The 20,905-nt window shown below is 58.3% G+C and overlaps 4 protein-coding genes and 1 long non-coding RNA gene across 5 annotated transcripts in view; 3 read left to right on the top strand and 2 right to left on the bottom strand.

Annotated features, from left to right (window-relative positions):
• The window catches only part of PPP1R35 (protein phosphatase 1 regulatory subunit 35), a 2,854-nt gene extending 1,321 nt beyond the window's left edge, over positions 1-1,533 (top strand). The window contains exon 4 of the mRNA XM_066340488.1: positions 1,522-1,533. Within this exon, the coding sequence (XP_066196585.1) occupies positions 1,522-1,533 (12 nt within the window). The remainder of the gene's footprint in view (positions 1-1,521) is intronic.
• A 5,129-nt stretch (positions 1,534-6,662) lies between these two features.
• On the top strand, positions 6,663-9,541 carry PSMB6 (proteasome 20S subunit beta 6). Its single transcript, XM_066340508.1, has 6 exons — positions 6,663-6,818; positions 7,280-7,347; positions 8,258-8,389; positions 8,469-8,598; positions 8,896-9,040; positions 9,333-9,541. Exons 1-6 carry the CDS (start codon positions 6,729-6,731, stop codon positions 9,467-9,469), a joined length of 702 nt encoding a protein of 233 aa, XP_066196605.1. The 5' UTR covers positions 6,663-6,728; the 3' UTR covers positions 9,470-9,541.
• Positions 9,542-9,667: 126 nt separating this feature from the next.
• On the bottom strand, positions 9,668-12,840 carry SLC25A11 (solute carrier family 25 member 11). The gene is made up of 8 exons (XM_066340507.1): positions 12,649-12,840; positions 12,023-12,175; positions 11,565-11,771; positions 11,384-11,474; positions 11,047-11,137; positions 10,856-10,955; positions 10,692-10,743; positions 9,668-10,309 (listed from the first exon to the last, which is right to left on the bottom strand). Exons 1-8 carry the CDS (start codon positions 12,723-12,725, stop codon positions 10,154-10,156), a joined length of 927 nt encoding a protein of 308 aa, XP_066196604.1. The 5' UTR covers positions 12,726-12,840; the 3' UTR covers positions 9,668-10,153.
• A 91-nt stretch (positions 12,841-12,931) lies between these two features.
• LOC136375148 (uncharacterized) lies at positions 12,932-20,546 on the top strand. The gene is made up of 2 exons (XR_010746041.1): positions 12,932-13,184; positions 20,058-20,546. It is a non-coding gene; the product is annotated as an uncharacterized lncRNA (long non-coding RNA).
• Positions 14,747-17,399, bottom strand: PFN1 (profilin 1). Its single transcript, XM_066340510.1, has 3 exons — positions 17,136-17,399; positions 15,621-15,813; positions 14,747-14,977 (listed from the first exon to the last, which is right to left on the bottom strand). The coding sequence occupies exons 1-3, from the start codon at positions 17,265-17,267 to the stop codon at positions 14,880-14,882; spliced, it is 423 nt and encodes a 140-aa protein (XP_066196607.1). The 5' UTR covers positions 17,268-17,399; the 3' UTR covers positions 14,747-14,879.
• Positions 20,547-20,905: the final 359 nt, after the last annotated feature.

The following is a 20,905-nucleotide window of genomic DNA, read 5'->3' on the forward strand; positions in this document are numbered from 1 at the left end:
GGTTCCCGGGGCGGGGCCGGGGCGGTTCTCGGGGCGGTTCCCGGGGCGGGGCCGGGGCGGTTCCCGGGGCGGTTCCCGGGGCGGTTCCCGGGGCGGTTCTCGGGGCGGTTCTCGGGGCGGTTCCCGGGGCGGTTCCCGGGGCGGTTCCCGGGGCGGTTCCCGGGGCGGTTCCCGGGGCGGTTCCCGGGGCGGTTCCCGGGGCGGGGCCGGGGCGGTTCCCGGGGCGGTTCCCGGGGCGGTTCCCGGGGCGGGGCCGGGGCGGTTCCCGGGGCGGGGCCGGGGCGGTTCCCGGGGCGGGGCCGGGGCGGGGCCGGAGCGGTTCCCGGGGCGGGGCCGGGGCGGTTCTCGGCCGGTTCCCGGGGCGCGGTGTCCAACCAGCGCTGCCGATGCCTCAGCGAGCCCGCCCATCACGGGCCGGGCGGGGGTTCAAAAGGCTCCTGGAAGGGGCCGCTGCTCTGCGGGAGCTCTTCGGTCGGTGTGTGAGGATGTGTCGCTTTTCTGGGCTGTCTTCGTGCGGTAAGAACGTGTCTGCTTATTTTTCTATAAGTTATGATCAACTGGACTGCTTGTCCCGTGGTGGGTGGTAATAGGTGGCGCTGAGGGGCTGTTGTTCTGTGCATCAGCCGGAGTTCGTTTCAGAATCCCGAGACCTTTTCCTCTGTGAGTTTGGGAGGTGAATGTTCCTTTATTTTAGCTTGGTTTGGGCTTGCTTTGGTGCTGAATTAGGGATTTTATTGTTGTGTGATCTGTGTCAGTTTTCTTTTTTGCTTGCGCCTTCCTATGTTTCACGTAGAGGGAACGTGGGGAATTTTGCCTCGTGCTAGAAAATTTTCTTGATAAGTTCTTCTATAAATTAAAATTATGCTGAGCCTTGGTGTTTTCGCAGTTGAGTGGGGGACGTGTACTCTTGAGATGTGTTGTTTGGGGAAGATACAGAAGTTTTCCTGCCTTTGTTTTTCCCCCCCTTGATCTCTCGTGGTGTATGGATCTGGCTGGTGTCTGGTAATTAAAGTTTTAATTAAGCTTTAACTTGAAGTGGATATGGGAGGAACAAACGGTCTTTTGAGGTTTGCATTCTTGGTTGGCTTATGAGGTGCCTTCAATAAAAGGATTTTTGTGGAAGGTGACATCAAGTTCCTAAGAGGTACTTATTGGAAGTGAAGACAGCTTTTGAATAATGATGGTTATTTTTACTGGTTTAAGCTTTTAGTTTCACGGTGTTTTGGTTGCTTCAGCCCTGGGCTGGGTGATGGTGCTTGAGGGTGGGGGAGACAGGCACAGAGGGGTTGGAAAAGGTGTGATATCTCCCTTAGATCTTCGCAGTCTGGGAAGATGCTGAACATTAAATGGAACTCAGGACAGCTGGGGTTTGTTTGGGTTGGTTTGTTTGCTTTTGGGTCGGAGGTACATTTTGGAGGTTGTTTTCATGGGGGTAAAGGAGTATTTAACTTTCCTTGTCTGGAGGAGCCTTTTTCCTTGTCTCAGCTTTGTTGTGAAGCCTTGTGTTGGTGTTATGCCCAGAACTTTGTGTAGTGGGTCCAGTGTTTGATGCTGTTGTCTGGCTTGGGAATACTTGCTTTTGTAGATGGCTTTTTGAGTTTTCAGGAGGTGTGTTCAAAGATGTGTAGGAATTTCCTAGTCTATGGGATTTTCTAATGGGATTTTCTTTCTGTTTGGTTTTGTTTATGGAGCAAGACTGGGTTTTGTGTTTATGCTTTGTAGCTCAGCATATAGGGCACGGGTATTGACTCCCCACGCCAAGTAGTGCAAGTGCACAGTGGTTAATTGGGTTAATTGTTGTCTGAGGAATATTGGGTGAAGTCTGTTCCAGTTTTTCTTGCCACTCTCTGGGAATGTGGCAAATTCAATAAATTCTGTTAGTGTTCTTGTGTACGTGGGCCTTTGACCACACTTGGGGAGATGTAAAATAAGCACTTGGGTTCCTCTGGTTACCTGATGGGAAATGTGTGTTTGGGGGGGGGGGGTGTGTTCCACGCATAAACTGCTTTATTTACCTGGTGGGAAATGTGTGTTTGGGAGGCTCTCCGTGGATAAACTGCTCTGGTAACCTCAAGAGATACATGTGTTTGGGGAGGCTATTGTGGATAAAGGGTTCTGGTTACCTGATGGGAAATATGTGTTTAGGGGAGCTCTGTGCATCAACTCCTGTTCTGTTGCATTTCTGCAGCCTTGCTGGGTTTGGCAGTGTGGCTGAAGGGTTTGTGAGAGCAGAGCAGGGAATGGACCCATCAGCTCCAGCCAGGTGAGGAGTGTCTGCTTCTGTTTCCAGGAGGCTGAGCCCAAAGCCCGTTGCCCTAACGAACAGTACTGATTGCACCTTTTGCTCCCTCAAGGTCCCTGGCAAGTGTTGGACAAGGACTGAAACAAGACTTCTTGGTCCCTGGCTGAGAGAGAAGCAGCCGATGGAGTTGGAGGAGTTTCTGCACGTCCTTGTTTCTGAGGCTTGTTTGGTGTTGTCCCTTTTTTTACCTGTTTGTTTCTCTTCATGTTATTTTTGAGGCTGTCATCTATGGTTCTGACAGTTTTAGATTGAACCTCTGCTTAGTTTTGTCTTACAGTGAAGGTGGGCAGGCGTGTGACCACCTGCAGGAGGTGTTCCCGGAGCTGTTTGCATCAGTGGTCTCCTGTCTCTTTCTTCTGCTTTTCTTGGTAGGAGAGAGACTTGTTTATTTGGGTTTGTCTTTGCAATCCCTAGGGGCCGAGGTGGTTTAGACTCAACCCAAAGGAGAATTCCCGCTGGAGTTTTAGCCAGAGCTGCTATTGGGTGCTCCAGAGTGGTTTGTTTAGTGTTGTTTTTGTGCAGTAAATAGTTGAACTTGATTTTCTCCTAGGATTTTCCCAGGAACATTTTGTTCTAGCTCCCTCAGTAGCTGGGGACTCCAAGGTGCCCTGCGCTGTGGTCTGGCATTGCCAGTGATGGGGTTTCCTTTAGAAAAGCAGCTCCTTTAGGGTGTTCTTCAGTTGGAATACTTCCTTGAGCTGGATGTCTGAGAGAAGTGTTTGAATGATAGTCTCAGTAGATTTTCATGGTTTCCAGGCTTTTGCACCCAGTTTCTTCCAGGCGTTTTCAGAGCATGATGCAGAGCAGAATTGCTGCAGTTGGATTGTAAATACAGTGCAGCCAGAATGGCTCCAGGACCTTCAGCATCAGAGGTGTAAATGCTCAGGCATCTGTGAGTTTGCTGTGAGTTGTGAAGCCCCGAAGCCTGAGCAACAGGTCCTGAGCCCAGTTTGTCCTGGAGATGGAGGTTAAAACGAGATGTTGTGTTTGTATCCCCTCAGTAGTGCAATACCCAGGACCCTTAGTGTTCTAGATCTGTGCTCATCAGTGAAACGTGGCTTGACCTTTCCATGTTCAGAGGCCAGACGGGGCCCTGAGGTCAGTCCTGTGGCCTTGTTGGGAGGAGCAGGGCCAAAGGCAGCTCCTGCATTGCTCCTGAAGCCCTGGCCAGGCTTTGGGCGCAATCCAAAGGGGAGGAAGCTGAGCCCAGCTGTTCCCACAGTAGGAGTTGTGTGAGCCTGTTTATTGCACATAACTGTCCGACCTGGGCCCTGTCCCAGCACAGCCGGAGCCTCTTTGCCTGCTGGTGGACGCACCCGCAGGAACTCCCAGTTCTGGGGGAGGCTCTCCAGGGCTGGGCTGGGACAGGGCATTCCCAGCTGCTGTGCGGCTCTGCAGGGTGGGCAAGCCTCAGGGTCCCTGGTGCTGGATCTCAGTCCCTGTAGGTGATCTTGGGGTAGCAGCACTGAGGGGCATTGCTGAGCTCCTCCTTGTGAGGTTCTTTGCTCCTTTGGGCTGTAGTCAATGACACTGACTTCCTGAGGTTAGTGTCTGCCTCTTTGGTGCTGGCTTAGCTACTGGGAGGGCTTGGAGGGTTTAGGGCTGAGTTCCCTTTGGGCAGTTTGCTGCCAGCCTGGTATGGTCCTGGAAGAACCACTGACCTGCCAGGACTGAGGAGCTGCTGGCTAGGTGCTGGTTCTGTTCTACAGTGAGAGCTGGTAGCCCCCATGAGGGCTTAGAGAGAAACCTAGAGATGGCCTGGGGGAACCTGAACTGAGATTTTCTCCCTCCTTGACACTAGGGCATTAGTGATGTTTCCATCTAGCTTGAGCAATAGAACAAAGCTCTGGAAAGTACTTGAATGTGTGGGGTTTTTGTTCCTCCTCCAAACTGGTATCAGAAGCCTGGGGAGGTGAGTTTTGTTTCCCATGGAAAAGGACGACTGCTCCTTTTAGGCCCCCCCATCTTTGCCCCTCAGCCTGCAATGTCTGCATGTCACCCTCAACCCCCCATGTTGTCCCTTGGCCCCCTAACCTCACTGTGTGCTCTCCACCTGGTTAGGGATGGTTTTTAGGGTACAGTTAGCTGTTGTGTGAGGGGTGGTTCATCTGTCACTGCCAAGCGCCTCCCCCTTTGCTCCTCAAGACCCCCTGTCTGCTCCTGCCCCTCAAGGCACCCCCCTGCCCTTCAGCCTCTATCTTGCCCTTAAGCTCCCCCACTGCAGCCTCTCAGCTTCTTTGTGACACCCTGGAGCCTCTCCTTTGCTCCTCAAGCTTCCCCCTCTGCCTCTCAGCTGCCCTCATCCTGTGTCTCACCTTCCAGCCCAGAAATATTGTCCCTACCATTTTGTTTGAGTGCTGTCCTGCTGTGAGGTCTTCAGGGTCCTCCTAGTCTTAAGTTTTCCACCTGCTGATGCTGAGATGAGTCACAGGCTGGGCAAGGGGTAGGTCAGGGGGTGTGGAAGGGGTAGAATGAAAGGTGCAGTGGGGGATGGATCAGGGGACATGGGGAAAGTCGGGGTGGAGTTGGGGGGTGAGGGAAGGAGCTAAGGGGTAGGAGGTGGCACCCCACTCCCGGCTACAAGCATCTGGAATGCTGGCTCTTTTCCATGGGAAGCAAACCTCAGCTCCCTCTCTAGCGTCTTGGTGTCAGTTCAGAGGTGGCATGTAGCATTCCAAGGACAGCCCACAACAGGAGTTGTGGCAGCTTTGGTCTGAGAAATCATGTGCCGTTTGCAATTTTAGGAGGTGGCAGCCCACTCCTGGCCTTTTTCCATGGGGAAACAAAACTCAGCACTACCAGACTGCAGCTTTGCACTTCTCCCAAGACATTAGGCTGAAGATTTTCCCTTCCTGTGGGAAAAGAGCCATGGTTTGCTGCCATGGGCCTGTGTTTCTGGTTGTGAATGACGAGACTTTTCCATGGGAAGTAAAGTTTTCCACCCTAGTTTCTTGGGACCAGTGCAAAGCTGGAATCCAGTAGTGCAAGGCGAGACAGGGTTCTAGTTCTGGCTTTGGTCTGGGAGAAATCCTCCAACGTTTGCAATTTTAGGAGGCAGAATCCTTCCACTGGCTAGACGCAATATCCCATTTTCTGTCACAGGTACCTGGCTGTGAACAATGGCTCTCTTCCACAGGAAGAAAAACCTGGCAACCCAGTTCCTCAGGCCAGTTGAGAGGTAGCTCCCAAGGGGTCAAGCCCAGTCAGAGCTCTGGGTTGCCTGTGGAGAAGAACCAAAGAAGGGGTGCCAAAATTTCTGTTCCACCTCAGAATTTACATATGTGCCAGGATTGCTCCCACACAAGAGACTGGTTGCCAGGGTACCTGTATAGAATCATTCTGAAATGTGTGGGAAGAGCTCAATTTAAACTCTTAAAATGCAGAAAATTGGGCATTTCCTTCAATTTAATTCTTCAAAGTGAGGGGAAACGGGGTGATTTTCCTCAAGTTAAATTAAATAAATAGGTTCTTCCCCTCAATTTAATCCCCTTAAGTATCAAGGAAAAAAGTTTTCCTTCTTCTTTCCATCTCTTAAATGATGGGAAAAGGGGCACTTCTCCTTCCATTTAAACCCTTAAAAAGGAGGCACAACAGGACTTTCCTCTCAATTTAAACCTTAATATGATGAAGACAGAGGGGTTGCCCTCAGTTTAAACCCATAAAAATGTTTTCTCCTTTTTTTGTGTGTGGAAAAGAAAGAAAAATGGGATTCTCTGCCAGCTGATATCCCTAACATCATGGAAGAGGGAGGTTTTCCTTCAACTGATATCCTTAAAATTGCAGATGAAAGGAGGATCCTCCCTAATTTAAACACACACAATAAAAGAAAATGATTTTTTTTTCCTTTTCTTTAAATGCTTTTTCTCCTCGTAACCCCCCCCCCCTTTTTTTTTTTTTTTTTTTTTTTTTTCTGGAGGGCCTGAGGGCACTCGGGAAGGGCTGATAAGATGAAATCTAAGAGGCAAGAGAGAAAGATGCGTCCTGCGACCCCACGCGCTGCTCCACCTGCTCAGATGCTGCCTCTTGGCACAACCGTTTGTCCTTCGGCATTTCCTTGGAGCTGTTTTCCGTCCCCAGATGCATCTGGGTGCTCCCCCGGCCCCTGCGAGACGTCCCAACTATCCTTCCTTGAGGGACCCCCGGGAATCCCCCTTCGGCCCCTGCCCACCAGCAGCTCCCTGCTCGGGAGTGCCCAGGTAACCCCCCCGCAGCACCCTCCCCTCCTCATCCGCACCGATCACACCGGGGGCCAGTGCAGGGGTTGCGGGAAGAAATAGTTTTATTATTTACGAAGAGATCGATCACCACGGCAGGCGCCGTCCTGCCGTAAAGCACAGCTGTCACCTTTCCCCCTCTTGCCACACTGCCGTAAGCCATCGACCGAGCCCGGTCGTGCCCATCACGCTACCGTAAAGCGCAGCGGAAGATGGCGGCGGTGACGGTGTGGGAGCCGCAGGCCGGGTCAGGCCCCGCCGGGCCACACCGGGAATGGATGGCAGAGCCCGTCAGCACCGGCGTGAGTGGGGCGAGAGGCGGCAGGGGGGCCCACTTGGAGGGCTGCGGAGTCGGGATGGGTTTACGGGGGCTGGGGGTGTTACGGACCAGGAGAACCCGCCATGGAGTGGAGGGAGCGGGGACAGAGAGTCTCCAATGTGCGGGTGAGGGTGGAGTTTGGGGCAGGAGGAGCTGGGGGCGCAGAGAGTTTCCTGAAGAGTGCGGGAAGGGGAATATGGGTTAGAGAGGGATGGGGCCCGGGTGGTTGGTCTGGGGAGCGGGGATGTTGCTCCGGGGCCGGGAGTTGTGTATAAAACGATTTCTGTGGGGCCCGGGCTTGCTATCTGTGCGGCGGGGGGGTTGTGCGGGGCGAGGTTCTGCTGTGGGGAAGGGGTTTCTGTGGGAGATTGCGTGGCTTGTCTAGGGCAGGGGCTGCTGTGGGGCAGGGACTCGCAGCGCAGCCCCTCCCTTCCCTCCCCGCAGACCACCATCATGGCCGTGGAGTTTGATGGAGGCGTCGTCATTGGGGCCGACTCCCGAACCACCACCGGGTGAGCGCCATGGGGCACGATGTCATCAGTGCCCTCACGGGGGGTGGGGGTCTGGGACCGTGTCATGGGCTTGTCACTCTTATCTGGGTGTAACCATGATGTCACTCAGAAGCCACACCCAAAGCTGTGGGCATGGTCCCCGGTGTCCCCAGGTATCACTGTCGCACCTGACGGGTCTATCACTAAACTAAAATCATCCAAGAATCTTTTGTTTATGTGGAATAATTCCTGCAAAAACATTCTCAGGTTAAAGTTTGTGCTCTTGGTCCCAAGCTTTGGATTTCTCTCCACGGATCCTGGTTTTCTTTTTTTCCCCTGTTAGGGAGAGTTTTAAAATCCCACAGAACTGTTCCCCAACATGGTGATGAAAATTGGATTTAAATCCCATGTTAAAATCACCCAATCCAAAGGGCTTCCTGCATCCTTCAAATGCACGTAATTCTTAATTCGTCTGTAAAATATGAGACGCTTCTCACACTGTTATTGTTACAGTCTTGGGTCCATTGTATGGAAAAATTCTTTCCAGTGCCTCAGATCTTTGAACAAAACCTGAATTATTATTGATTTCATCCTGGTAACCCTGTCAAATCCATTTCCCAGCGTTCCCTGGGCCTTATCCCTGGCTTTCCAGGATTTCCTCCCCTGGTTTGTTTTGTTACTACCACAGCAAATCCCATGTTTCTAAGTCCCATGCCTGCAAAACCCAGCACTTTGTGCCTAAAGAAATTCTGGCATCTTTTTGGGACCAATGCCTGCTTTCCGGGGCTTTCTCCACACCTCCGGCTCGTTGCTCCTCTTGCAGTGTCACCTCGGGGGGTAGTTAGGCTAACATGGCACTGCTGTCACCCAGAGCCTGTCGCTTGGTGTCACCGGGCGGCTGTCACAGTGACATCTTCATGGTGTTCCACAGGTCCTACATAGCCAACCGGGTGACAGACAAACTGACCCCTGTCCACGACCGAATCTTCTGCTGCCGCTCGGGCTCAGCGGCCGACACGCAGGCGGTGGCCGACGCCGTGGCCTATCAGCTGGCCTTCCACAGGTACCCCCCGTGGGCGTGGGGCAGGGCCGGGCAGGCTGTCGGGGCAAGCCCCAGCCCCACGCTTGGCCCTGCCCCACAGCGTGGAGCTGGAGGAGCCGCCGCGGGTGCGCACGGCCGCCCGCCTCTTCCAGCAGAGCTGCTACCGGTACCGTGAGGAGCTCAGCGCCGGCATCATTGTCGCTGGCTGGGACCCGCGGCGGGGAGGACAGGTAGGCTCCCTTCAGTTCCAGTGTCCCCTTTTCTGCCCTTACAGTGTTCGCTCTTCTGCCCCAGCGTCACCCCTTTTTCTGTCCTGGAGTACTCCCTCTTCTGCCCTAGTGTGTCCTGTTTTCCACCCTGGAGCGTTCCCCGTTCTGTCCCAGAATGTCCCTTTTTCTGCCCGAGTGTCCTCTTCTCTGCCCTGCAGCCCGCCCTCCCCCCCCCCTTCTGTCCCATAACCCCATCTTTTCCCTACAGTTCCCTCCTTTGCCCCACAGCACCCTACAGCTCCCCGCTGTGTCCCCTAGGTGTACGTGGTGCCGATGGGAGGGCTCCTCTTGCGCCAGCCCTTTGCTGTGGGGGGCTCAGGCAGCTCCTACATCTATGGATTCCTGGATGCCACATTCCAGCCTGGGATGAGTCGCTCCCAGTGCCAGGAATTTGTTGCCCGTGGTGGGTTTTGGGGATACTGCAGCATTTGGGGGGAGGTAGGAAGGGTCCTGAGAGGGGACTTGGGGGTCTTGGGAGAGGATTTGGGGGAACAGAGGGGTTTGGGTGTCACCTAGGAGGGGATTTTGGGAACATAGAAGGGTTTTAGGGTCTTTGGGAAGGGGATTTGTGGAACACAGAAGGGTTTGGGGGGGATCTTGGAAGAGAATTTGGGGGCGCAGAGGAGTTTGGGAAGTGCTGAGGGGTTCTGGAGTGCCTTTGGGATTTGGGGGGTCTCTGACCTGTGTTCCCCCAGCACTGGCCCTGGCGATGGTGCGGGACGGCTCCAGCGGAGGTGTCATCAGGCTGGCGGCCATCACCGAGGAGGGGGTGGAACGGACAGTCCTGGCCGGCTCTGACCTGCCATGGGGTGATGGTGGCCCCCCTGTCTGAGCGAGAGCCCCCATCCCAGGACCCCCGAATTTGGCGGGGGAGACAATAAACAGCTCCGCTGCCTCTGCTGGATGTTCTTGGGGGTCTAGCTTCGGAGTCCCCTTCTGTCACCTTGTCCCTGGTGGGGGCAAGGCCACGCCCACAGTGTGACTGGCGCAGACCTCACCCCTGGTGTGACACAGATAAAGCGCCCCCCCGTGTCTGTAGGTTTTGCTTTAATTACATGATCACGATCCATGATTCATTAACAAAGCGGAGGGTGCTGGGGGAAGGGGGGTGATTTGGTGGGGGGCTCCTGCCCCACCCTGTGACCTTGATATTGACTGGTAACAAAACCCCCAGAGGGGTGGGAAGGGGGCACAGGGGCAGGGCACCCTACAGTCTCTACAGGAACAAGGCAACCCCTGTCCTCCCCATAGGAGGGATGCAGCACCCCTATATCAGGCCCAGGGCCCCAAGGAGTGGGTCATGCACCCCTATAGGGCCCCAGGGCCATGTCATAGCCTTGATGGGGGTGGTCAGGCACTCCTATAGAGCCACCTCCCCCCCAGCCCCTGGTCAGGCACCCTCACAGCACCTGAGGGAGAGGTCGGACCCTTCCACAGCCCCTTCACTGGAGGGTCAAGTGCCCCTACAGAGCCCACGGGATGGAGTCAGATCCCCCCGACCCCCCCCCAGGGGGTGTCAGGCACTGAGGAAGAGTCGCTGGTACCACTTGTTCATCTGCTCGAGAAAGATGAAGGTGAGCACGGTGTGGGGGCCCAGGCGGGCATAGTAGGGGGTGAAGCCCTTCCAGAGGCTGAAGAAGCCCTCATACCGCACCACCTTCAGCAGCACATCCTGCGGGGGGGGGAATAATGAGAAACCTTCTAAAAAACTACATAGATGCCCTTCTAGAAGGATGAGAAACCTTGAAATAACGTGGACACTGTCAAAGTGATGGGGAATCCACCCAAAACTATTGAGAAACCTTCAAAAATTGACAGGGATACTCATACCCACCCACCCCCCCTCAATAATGGAGAACCCTCCCAAAATGCCAGGGAAGCTCCCCAAAATTATGGGTATTTCCTCAAGATAACCTGAATTTCTCTTCCCACCTCCAATGACAGGAAGCACCCCAAAAATGGTGTGAAACCCCCCCAGCTGAAAGGGAACCCTCAAAATGACAGAGGAGGCCCTCCTGAATTTACAGGCACTCCAGATGGTGTCCATCACTCACCAGCCCATTGCGGTACTCGGGCTTCCCATCTATTGTCCGCATGTTCTGGATCCTGTCGGGAAAAGTTCAGGAGTTAAGACAGGACGTTTTGGGGTGACCATGTTTCACATCTGTGGTTATTTAAGGGCGAGCAGGGGACGCCCCCCTGGCCAAAATGAACGCACCGGGTCTTGACGATGTCGACGGGCATGGAGGCGGCTGTGGTCACCAGCCCGCTGATCATGCTGGCGCAGAAGTGGCACAGGATGTCGTCACGGAAATGCCCTGGGGGCACCCCAAAACATCAAAGGGGAATGGGGGAAGAGTGCACTAGGATTTAGGGTTTCCTTATGCCAGACCCACCCCCTGAACTCACCAGAGTCGAGCAAGAATTGTTTGGATTGGGAGTACGAGGCGAGCTGGGCAGCGTTGACCACCACAGCCCGGGCCATGGTGGGGATACAGCCCTAGGGGAAAACGGCATGTTTGGGTGAGTCCTGTGCACCCCCAGACCCCCACCACATCACCCCCCTGCATTCCCACTTCTTTCCCTCCACAGACTGCACCACACTGGGGACTTAGCACTGGGGTGGGAGATAGGAGTTTGGAGGACATCTGCCTTCCCTCCCCCAGAAGGATGAAGGCACCCCCTGCACCCCTGGGGAGGCAGCAAGGGAGTTGTAGGATCCCGGGGTCTCGCAGCCCCCACCTACCCTCCACAGCGTGAGCACCCCCTCCTCCCTTGCCATCCTCACGAGAGCATCGAACACATTGTGATACCCGCGGCGCTCGCCAGGGGGCAGCCTGGGATTTGGGGCAAAAAAGGGGATTTTGGTAAAAAAAAAAAGCAGCCTTGGGGCAGCACAGATATTGTTTAGAGGGCTGGGGGCTCACCTGCCATCAGCTGTCATGCGGATGAGGGCCACCTCAGCCGGGGTCCCCACGAAGGCCCCAGCAGCCCCTGCTGTCATGCCCATGGCTGCTTTGGCCAGGAACGGAGGGGGGGTTCCATCAGCCCCCCCAAAACGCTCCAGGAGAACACTGTAGATGCCCAGGCGGGTGGTGGTGTAGGTGGCCTGGCGTAGAAGCCCAGCTGATAGCCTGGGGGGACACAGAGAATGGGAAGAGTCCCAAAAATGGCGGGGGGGGGGGGGGAGGAAAGAGATCAAGGCTTGCAGGTGCTTGGGGTTCTATGGTTTTCAGCGGTCTGTATCCCATGCAGATGACCAGCAACCTCTCACAGCATGGGATTGACCCCAGGACGTGCAGGGATGTGAGGTTTAGAGGGGTCCCAGGGTGTTCAGGGATTCAAGAGATGTCCCAGGGATTTGGGGGTTCTGGGAGGCCCATACCCCGTGTAGATGCCCTTTAGCCCCTCGTGGCGCAGGATCGACCCCAGGGCATGCAGGGATGTCCGGTACTCGCGGCCCTTGGCTCCGGCCCCGCTCAGCTGCATCCGGTTCTTCACCAGGTCCAGGGGCTGCACGAAGACTGTAGCCCCCATCCTGAAGGAAGACGGTAGGTAAGGTCAAGGGAACCCCAAAAAGATTCACACTCCTCTCCACAGCCCCCCAAATCCACATACAGCCCTCTCGGAGGAAACCTGGTATGACAACGAAGTTAAAGAAGCTTTGGGGATCTATGGGGGAAGCATAGGGCAGGTTTGAGGGGAGCTGGATGTTATTTCGGTAGGTTTGAAAGGGTTCCATGGATTTGAATTGATTTTGAAGGGCGCTGGGGGATCTGAAGGGGGCTTAGGGAGCATTTGAGGGACTCCGAAGGGATCTGGGGGAGGCTGTGAGGGGTAGCGATGGGGATTAGGTGGAGTTAAAGGGTTTGGAGGGGCTGAGGAGTTACGAGGGGCATCGAGAGTGGTTTAGGGGCGACCCGAAAGCTTTGGTGGGGGAATGTCGGTTTGGGAGTGCGGGATCCCTGTTTTGTCGAGGGGGAAGCAAAGGGGAGGGGGGGGGGCTCTCACCCGGCCAGGCCGCCGAAGAGAAACTTCACGGATTTCGGGGAGGTCTTTGGCCTCTCGGCCGCCGGCGCCGCCGCCATCACGGCCGGGCCCTGGTACCGGGGGCGCGGGGGGGGCGCGGGGTCCGGCACCGGCGGCGCCCCAAGGTGACTCGGGGGGGGCGCGGCGCCAGTGCGCCTGCGCGGGGCGCCTGCGCGGCGCCGGGGCGGGGGCCCCGCGCGGGGAGCGGCCCTTTGCGGAGAAGCCCCGCCCCAAGGGAGGGGCTGCGGCCTTGAGCCCCGAGGACGCGCTCCGCCCCCGCGCCTCTCATTGGTGGAGAACGTTTAGGCGGGAAGGGAAACGGCTCGGTACGGAAGCAATTGGTTGCGGCGGATGCGGGCGCTAAGTAGCCCCGCCTCTCTCTCGCGATATTCTGCCATCTTGGAGGGCCGGAGGGGAGCCGGCGGCGGCGGGAGGGGTCAGCGGCCGGGATCTCGCGCACTTGGTCCTGCCGCTGCTCAGCGCCGTGAGGTGATGCCTGTCCCGTCCTGCTCCAGGCGGTGAGTGCTGAGGGGTACTGGGACGCGCTGGGAGATCTTGGGAAGCGTTTGGGACACTGGGGGGCGCTGTCACGTACTGGAAGGCTCTGTGAGTGTGCGGGGAAACACTAGGGATCGCTGTGGGAGGCGCTTAGAGCGCACTGGGGATCACTAGGAGGCGCTTTGGGGTCACTGGGAGGCGACTTAAGTACACCGAGGGGCATTTTGGGTGCACTGGGGGACAGCGGAGGCAATCTGGGGTACTGGGGGCAATCTTGGGTGCATCAGTCAGCACCGGGGTCGTCACTCGGAGTCTCTCTACTCATACTGGCATCTCCCACTGACCCTCACTACTCATTCGAACTGGGAGTCACTGGTGAGGTACTGCACTCCACCCCCTCCCCAGCACTTCCATTCCCCTCCATATCCCGTCCCTCCCCTCCAGCCCCCCCCCCCAGTTTTGGGATAGCCCTGAGGTGTTGAGGGTTGCTGGGGACACCAGAGGGCACACAGTTCCAGGGGATGACACAGGTGACTGCGTCCTACAGGTGTCAGGGTGCTACAGGTGACAGGATCACCTGGAGATGGGGGGGGGGGGGGGCGCGGAGGGGTAATGACCTTGTCTTACAGGATCTTGGGGTGCCATGGCTCCATAGGTGACAGTGATGGGGTGATGGTGTGCCCCAACCTCACCGCCATGGGGGTGACCTCATGGCAGGGGCAAAGGTACATAGAGAACCCCAAGACCTGGGTCCCTTCTTGCGGGGTGAGGGGGGACAGGGGAACAACACTCAATCTGCCCCTTGGCCCAACCCCTGATACCCCAATTCCTGCCGTGGGGCAACTGCGGGCCCTTCCCTCCCTCTGTGAGTCAGCCGGGGGGGGCGAGGGGGGGAACAGGAAGCGCCAGAGCCACCACATTGCCCTTATAAGGACTCGACAGCACCGGAGCTGCTTCCGCCTGCCCGGACGCCTGGTGCTGCCCTACATCTCCTCCTCTACCCCACATCACCTTCCCACATCCCCATCTCTGCCCTACACCACCTTCTTCACCCCACATCAGCCCTACCGTCTTCCTCTGCCCCACCCCATGCCCCTACATCCACACCTCTGCCCCACATCAAGCCATCCCACCACCTCCCCAATCCCCACCTCTGCCCCACACCATCCCCTAAACACCTGGGGCCCTGCCTCACAACTTGCAGAGTACCTGGAGTTCCCTTGTTCTGTCCTACCATCCCCTCCAGTTGCTGCCTGGACCCCCAACTGCCTTCTCCCCTGATGCTAGTGCAGCCTCCACCTTGAGTGCAGCCCTCTAATAAAGCCTCTGTGCCCCAGTTTTGCCTCCTGAGAGTCGGGAGGGGTGGATGGGGGGTATCGTGGGGTGAGTGCTGAGGCGTCACCCCCACCCCATCGTGGACTTTGTCCTCCTGGGGCACGGCAGCACCCTTGGACCCGGGTATCCGGGGCGGGCTCCTCCACCCTGGGTGGAGGGCAGAGCCACACCCCATGGCCCTGGCCACGCATCGAGGTTCCCCCCCGCCCCAGCACCCAGACCCCTGAAATCCCTGACCCACAGCGACTCCCCACAAGGGCACTTTATTGCTGCCGGCAGCGGGGATTGGGGAGGTGACAGGGGGCTGGGGGATCGGGTCCTGCTGTTCCCTGGTGGCTCCTGCTGGTCCCTGGGGTTCCAGGGGTCCCGGGGGTCCCCCCTCAGTACTGGCTGCGCCGCAGGTGATTGGCCATCTCATAACATTTCTTGTTGACGCAGCCGCCGTGGACGCCCTCCTTGCCCATGGCCAGCACGATGGCTGCAGGAGTAGGGGTATAAGATGAGGGGATAATCCCCAGCCCTCCCAAAACCCCCATCAAACCCCAGACAGACAGGGAGGAGAAGGGCAGGAGGCAACAGCTGGGATGAAGGGACCCCAGGAGTTAGCATGGGGAAGTTTGGGGGGAAATGGGGCAAGGGGGAGGGGGGACATGAACAGGAAGCAGGTCAGGGGTAACACAGGTGACAGGGCAGCAGGTGACGTGGCCAGGTGGAGCTATATGGGAGAGAGGACACAGGGTGACTTGGGGTGACACCGGGGAAGGTGGGGGGCACCTGAGGAGTGCCGGCAGTGACGCTGGGTGCCACAGTGCTGCCATAATATATATGGGAGGCACCTGCAGAGGCTTGGGGTCATGGGGGATGACAGGAAGTGGTCAGGAAGTGATACAGGGTGATGGGGAGGTCTGGGGGGGGTGATGCAGGGTGACAGGAGGGTGAGGGGGCAGTAACACAGGGTGACAGGGTGGTTTCAGGGGGAGTTTTCTCTTGTTGGTGATTTTGAAGGTGGGGGGGGTCACAGGGGAAAGGATGGCAGGGGCTGTGCTGGGAGAGTGATGAGGATGACACAGGGTCTGGGGTAGGGGTCAGTGACACAGGGGTAGTTCCAGGGGGTCCCTCACTCTTGTTGGTGATGGCAGCCGTGATGTTGAAGGTGGGCGCTCCGGCAGCCCCCTTGGTGCGCAGGTCCATGCTGTGCTCCCCCTCCACCAGCAGCGAGTCCCGGATGACGGAGCAGCGCAGCCCCCCCAGCGTCAGCCCCTGCACCAGCAGCGGCCCCCGCTCGGGGCCCACCAGTGCCGCCACCTCCGCTGGCTGTTGGTACAAGGGTCAGGGGCACCCCGAAAACAGACCCCAGAGCCCCAAAACCCACCCATGACACACCCCCCCCCCAATAAGGAACACAGCTGTTTGGGCACTGCTATAACCCCCCCTGCTCAAGGCCCACCACTTATGCAGGCTGTACAAGGGTGAGGACAGTCAAGGGGACCCCAAAGGCCCACCACCCAGGGACCACCAAAACCAAACGCAGGCACCAAACCCCCAGGCAGGGTCCCTGTAGGACACTCGGCAAACAGGGACTGTCACAACTTCCACTCCATGACCATAAAAGGGACTCAGGTGTCCCAGGACCCCCATGACTCCCGCCAGGGACCCCACGTGTGACCCCTGATCCCCAAGGGGATCCCACAAGAGAACCCAAGAATCCAGGGATACCCATGACCCCCCTCCCAAACTTGGGATCCTCCAGGGCCGACACTTCTACCAGGTGCCAGGAGGTAGAACAGGTCAGGAACCCCATAAAAGACCCCTTAAACAAATCCCGCCGGGGTCCCACATTTAGCCCAGACAACCCCATCGAGACCCCAAGTCCGAGGACCCCCATGAACCTCGTCACAGTCCCTCGGGTGGCCCAGCCGTTCGGGAACCCCCATGAGTGCCCCGTGAGCCCAGATAGAGACTAGACCAGGGATCTGGCAGTCCCCATTTGCCACCATGAGCCTCCCCAAACTTCTCCCCTCCCCCCCATTTCCGTGGGGGGAAGTGGGGAGGGGGGAGGGGGTGAGCGCGCGCCGCCCCTCCCCCACAGGAAGCCCCGTCCGCCCCTCCTCCACCGGGAAGTGGCCGCATTCCGCGCATTTTTAGAGGGTTTTTAAGTGGGGAGGGGTTCCTCCACCTTCCCATCTCCCCCACGAGACCCCCGCCATCCACTTAGGAGACTGCAATAAAATAGATAGGAAGCGGGGAGGGAGGTCGTCGAACCACGTGGTGTTCGCCCATCCCCCCCTTCCCCGCCCGCCTGCGACCCCCCAAAACGCTCGAAGCGGGGTTAAGGGAGGGACCGCCTCGCTGCCGGGTGTCCCCCCGTGCCCGCCTCTAGGGCCCCCCAGCACCGGCCCTCCCCCGGCCCAGGGTCCCCGGGCATGGGCAGCGCCCGAGCCCCCCCCACCGCGCTCCACGCTGGCGCTTTTGCGTTTTTCTCCCTTTTTTGTCCTTTGCGGAGCCCGTCGCGGGAGGGGTGGGGGGGTCAGCCCCGCCCCTCAGAGGCCACTGGCTCCCCCCGCCCTCCGCGCGCTTGGGCGGGAAACGCCTCGGCGCGCTCCCCCCCCCCACCCCTGCCGGTCCCGGCCTCTCACCGTGATATTGGCGAAGGTCTTGCCGGGGGCAGCGGCCCAGACGGCGGGGGTGTCGCGATAGCCGACGATTGCAGCATCCTGGCAGGTGCCGTCCGCCAGCAGCGTCTCCACGTAGGGCGCCCACCCGCTCATGGCGGCGGCGGGCGGGCGGGCGGGGCGCGAGGGCGTGGCCTGCCGCGGGGGCGGGGCTTCGCCGCACAAGGGGCGGGGCTTTCGTTCAGCGCCTGCGCGGTGCGATCCAGGCGCGGCGGCGGCGGAGGAGCGGCGGCGGCGCCGCGCGGCGGTTTTCATAGGGGACGGCAGGGGGCGGGGCGGGGGGGCGGGGCCTCAGGGGCGGGGCTTTTCTTTGCGGGAACGCCCCTGGCCCCGCGCGCCGCGGGGGGCGCTCGGTAATTGGGGGGGGGGGGCTTGTTACTGCGACCCTCCCTCATTATCGCGACATCTTCCGCCCATTGCCGTCCCCCGCGTTGTTCCAGCGCCCACCGGTACCGCGATCGCTGCACTCCCGTTTACTGTGAACCCTTCCCTCAGTGCGCCCACTGCTCTCCTTAATCCAGACCCTTCGTATTCTGTATGCTGCGATTATCACGACGGATCACCTCCCTTTATTCGAACATCTCCTCAGCATCCCGATACTCGTTTCCTTTATTTGGACTCTCCCTACTACCTCGACCCTCATTCTTTATTGTGCCCTCTCTTCCCCATTATTCCGACTCCCCCCGTTATCGCGACACTCCCACGGTTATCGTGATCCCTCAGATTGATAACGAATCCCTTGTTATTGCGCCTCCTCCCCCTATATTGTGAATCCCGGTTATTCTGATACACACAGGCCCTTATCGCGACACCCCTCCCTGCGCTGGCCCCCACGTGAAGCCCCGAACGGGAGTCGCTGGCGGGGGGTTCAATGTGTATCTGGGGGTACAGACCCCCGCCCCTCCCCCCGTGGGATGCGGTTTGACTCAGACCCGGGCGGGACTTTCCGGGGGGAGGGGCAGCGGTTTCACTTCCTGCCCCGGAGTGGGGGAGGGGCTCGGCGGTTGAGGATGGGGAAGGGGGGGACCGAGGCATTCGGGATCATCTCCCCCAGAGGGGACCCAGGGTCCCACGACTCCCAGAAATGGGCTGGGGGGTCGAGGGCTCGTGAGAGTGCCCTTTCCTCCCCACCCCCCATAGAAGGCCTGGTCCCGCCTCCCCCCTCCCGGCGAGAACTTCCCCGGGAAGTGGTCAAAGCCACCACCCCTCCCCCACGCTGTGGGGCCCATGGGGCTGAGTCCCACCACCCCTCCCCCCCCCACTCCTGGTACTGCTTAGAGGCTGAACTCCCCCCAAAAAGACCTTTTGCACCCCCAAAATCCTGTCTCGCTCAATTCTCCCCTTCCCCTTCTGGCTGGTGCTGTTCCCCCCCCAGGGCCTTTAGGCGGCGCTCCAGCCCCCCCCCGTGTTAGGGGTCGCGTTGTCGTGACCTTTGAGGGGGGCTAAAAATAGTCCCAAATCCGGGGGGGACACCTAGGGACCATGTCAACTGCCATCAGCCGCAGGCACTTGTGGCCCCACCCTGTTCTCCCCAGCGGGGGCTGAATTTGACCACGGTCCCTCCAGCGGGGAGGTGCGAAGGGAAAGGGATAAATAAGCCTCGGGGGACTGGGGGGGACAGGGGCAGGGTCCCAGGCAGAGGCAGCACTGGGTGAGAAGGGCCCGAACCCACCTTGCGCCCCTTTGAGCGTCCTGGGTATTGGGGAGGGATGTCTGGGCTCACTCAGGGTCCCCCATGGGATGGGGGAACATAAGGCCAGCTCAGGGCACTTGGACGTGGGGGTTTCCCCCATGGAAGCTGGGGGAGTGTCTGTGGAGTCCTGGTTCAGCAGAGGACCCCCATGATCTTGGCCTTGTCCATCCAGAAGATGACAGCTCAAGAGATCCTAGATTCCCACGGGAATCCCACAGTGGAGGTGGATTTGTTTATGGCCAAGGGTATGGAGGGGCCGGGGGGGATGCTGGAGGCAGGGGGAGGATGATGGTGGTGTGTAGGGACTTGGAGGAGGCTTGGGGTTGTGGTGAAAGACATCAGGGGCGTTGGGGACATGGAGGGTTCTAGAGCAGGCAGTGACAGTCCCCAGGACAGGTTTGGGTTTTGGGGTCACATCATGAGTTTGTGGTAATTGGAGAAAAGTCATGAGGCAGTGGGGGAGGGATAGGAAAGGGCAGGAGGTGGAGTGGGGGCACCTGGACAGCAGAGTCCATCTGCCCTTGGTGGGAAGGCAGTTTAGAGGGGATGGTCTTGGGGCCTGGAAACTCAGGTCCCCATGGCCAAGGGTCAGCACTGAGCGTGTCCATGTATGGGGTCTCTGTGGTCTCTGGAGGTTTTTGGGGCCTGGATGCCACAGGTCTGTCTCAGCTAGGGTGGAGGTTCAAGGGGGATTTGGGGATTCAGGGGGGATTTAGGCCCCACTTCCTGGATGTGCTTCCTGCGCCTGAGCTTCTGAAAGCAGCCATTGGGAAGGCCAGGTACCTGGACAAGGTGGTCATCAGGATGGATGTGGCCTGCTCCCAGTTCAGCCACAAGGGCCAATACAACCTGGACTTCAAATCCCAAGTACCTCATCAACATGGAGCAGCTCTACCAGAGCTTCAGGAAGGACTACCTCAGTGAGCACTGGGACGAAACTGGGACGGACTTTGATGGAACTGGGAGGCACTAGGAGGGCACTGGGAAGCAGGAGAGTGACACTGAGGACTGGGAGCACTGGAGGGTGTCAGGATGAACTGGACCAGACTGAGGGTAACTGGGAGGCACAGGGAAGGCAGCTGGGGATTCTGATAGCTCATACAAGGGCTGCAGGGTGGTCACCATCCCACTCCCCGTGGTGGTGGGGCCATATCGGTGAACTTCAATACACACTGGTGGCTGTTTCTCTACAGTGGTGTCAGCTGAGGACCCCTCTGACCAGGATGACTGGGAGGGCTGGAAGTAGTTCCTGACACAAGTGCAACGGTGGACGATGACCCAAGAGTGACCAATCAGAAGCACATTGCAGAGGCAGCCAAGGTTCCAGGCAGGGAACCACCTCCTGCTCAATCTGTCACCGAGTCCATCCAGCTGTGACTCCTCCGAATCCTTGGGCAGCTCCTGTGCAAACCCCCAGCACCGAGCCCACACAGATGTGATCCTCGTGTAACTCCCTCATTACTGAGTCCATCTGGGTGTGAGTTCTCGTGCAAATCCCCCACCACACCTTCACTGCTGACCTTGTAGTGGGGCTCTTGACTGGCCAGAGGAGTCCCTGCATCCCCTGTAGCCCTCCCTGTTTCCCCCACAACAGCCTCCACTGCCCCCCATCCCCCCAGATGAAGATGGGTGTTCCCTGTTGTTGCTCCAACCGCTTAACCAAGTACAACCAGCTGATGAGGCGAGGGATCTCCACATCTGTGTGTCCCCTGGCCTTGGCCCCCAATCTCTGTGTGTGTCCCCTTGCCTCCACATGTCCCAGGGGTCCCAGCTGCCTCCACGTCCCCACATCCCCCACAGGGAGCTGGGTGGGGTGCCCAAGCCCATCCCCATGTCCCTCCCAGTAGTGTCCTTGTCCCTGTGTGTCCCACATGTGCCCCGCTCTTCCCCAAACCCTCCATGTCTGCTGGTCCCTGGATGACGCCCACGTCAACCCACTGAGCTCCCGGAATGGAGGAGCTGGGGGGCACAGAATGGAGCAGGAGCTGGGGGGGCAAAGGCCGAGCTAGCAGGACACAAATTCTGAAACCCCAAGGCCAAG

The sequence above is a fragment of the Sylvia atricapilla genome, unplaced genomic scaffold (genome assembly GCF_009819655.1).
Source record: "Sylvia atricapilla isolate bSylAtr1 unplaced genomic scaffold, bSylAtr1.pri scaffold_95_arrow_ctg1, whole genome shotgun sequence".
NCBI classification, from domain to species: Eukaryota; Metazoa; Chordata; class Aves; order Passeriformes; family Sylviidae; genus Sylvia; species Sylvia atricapilla.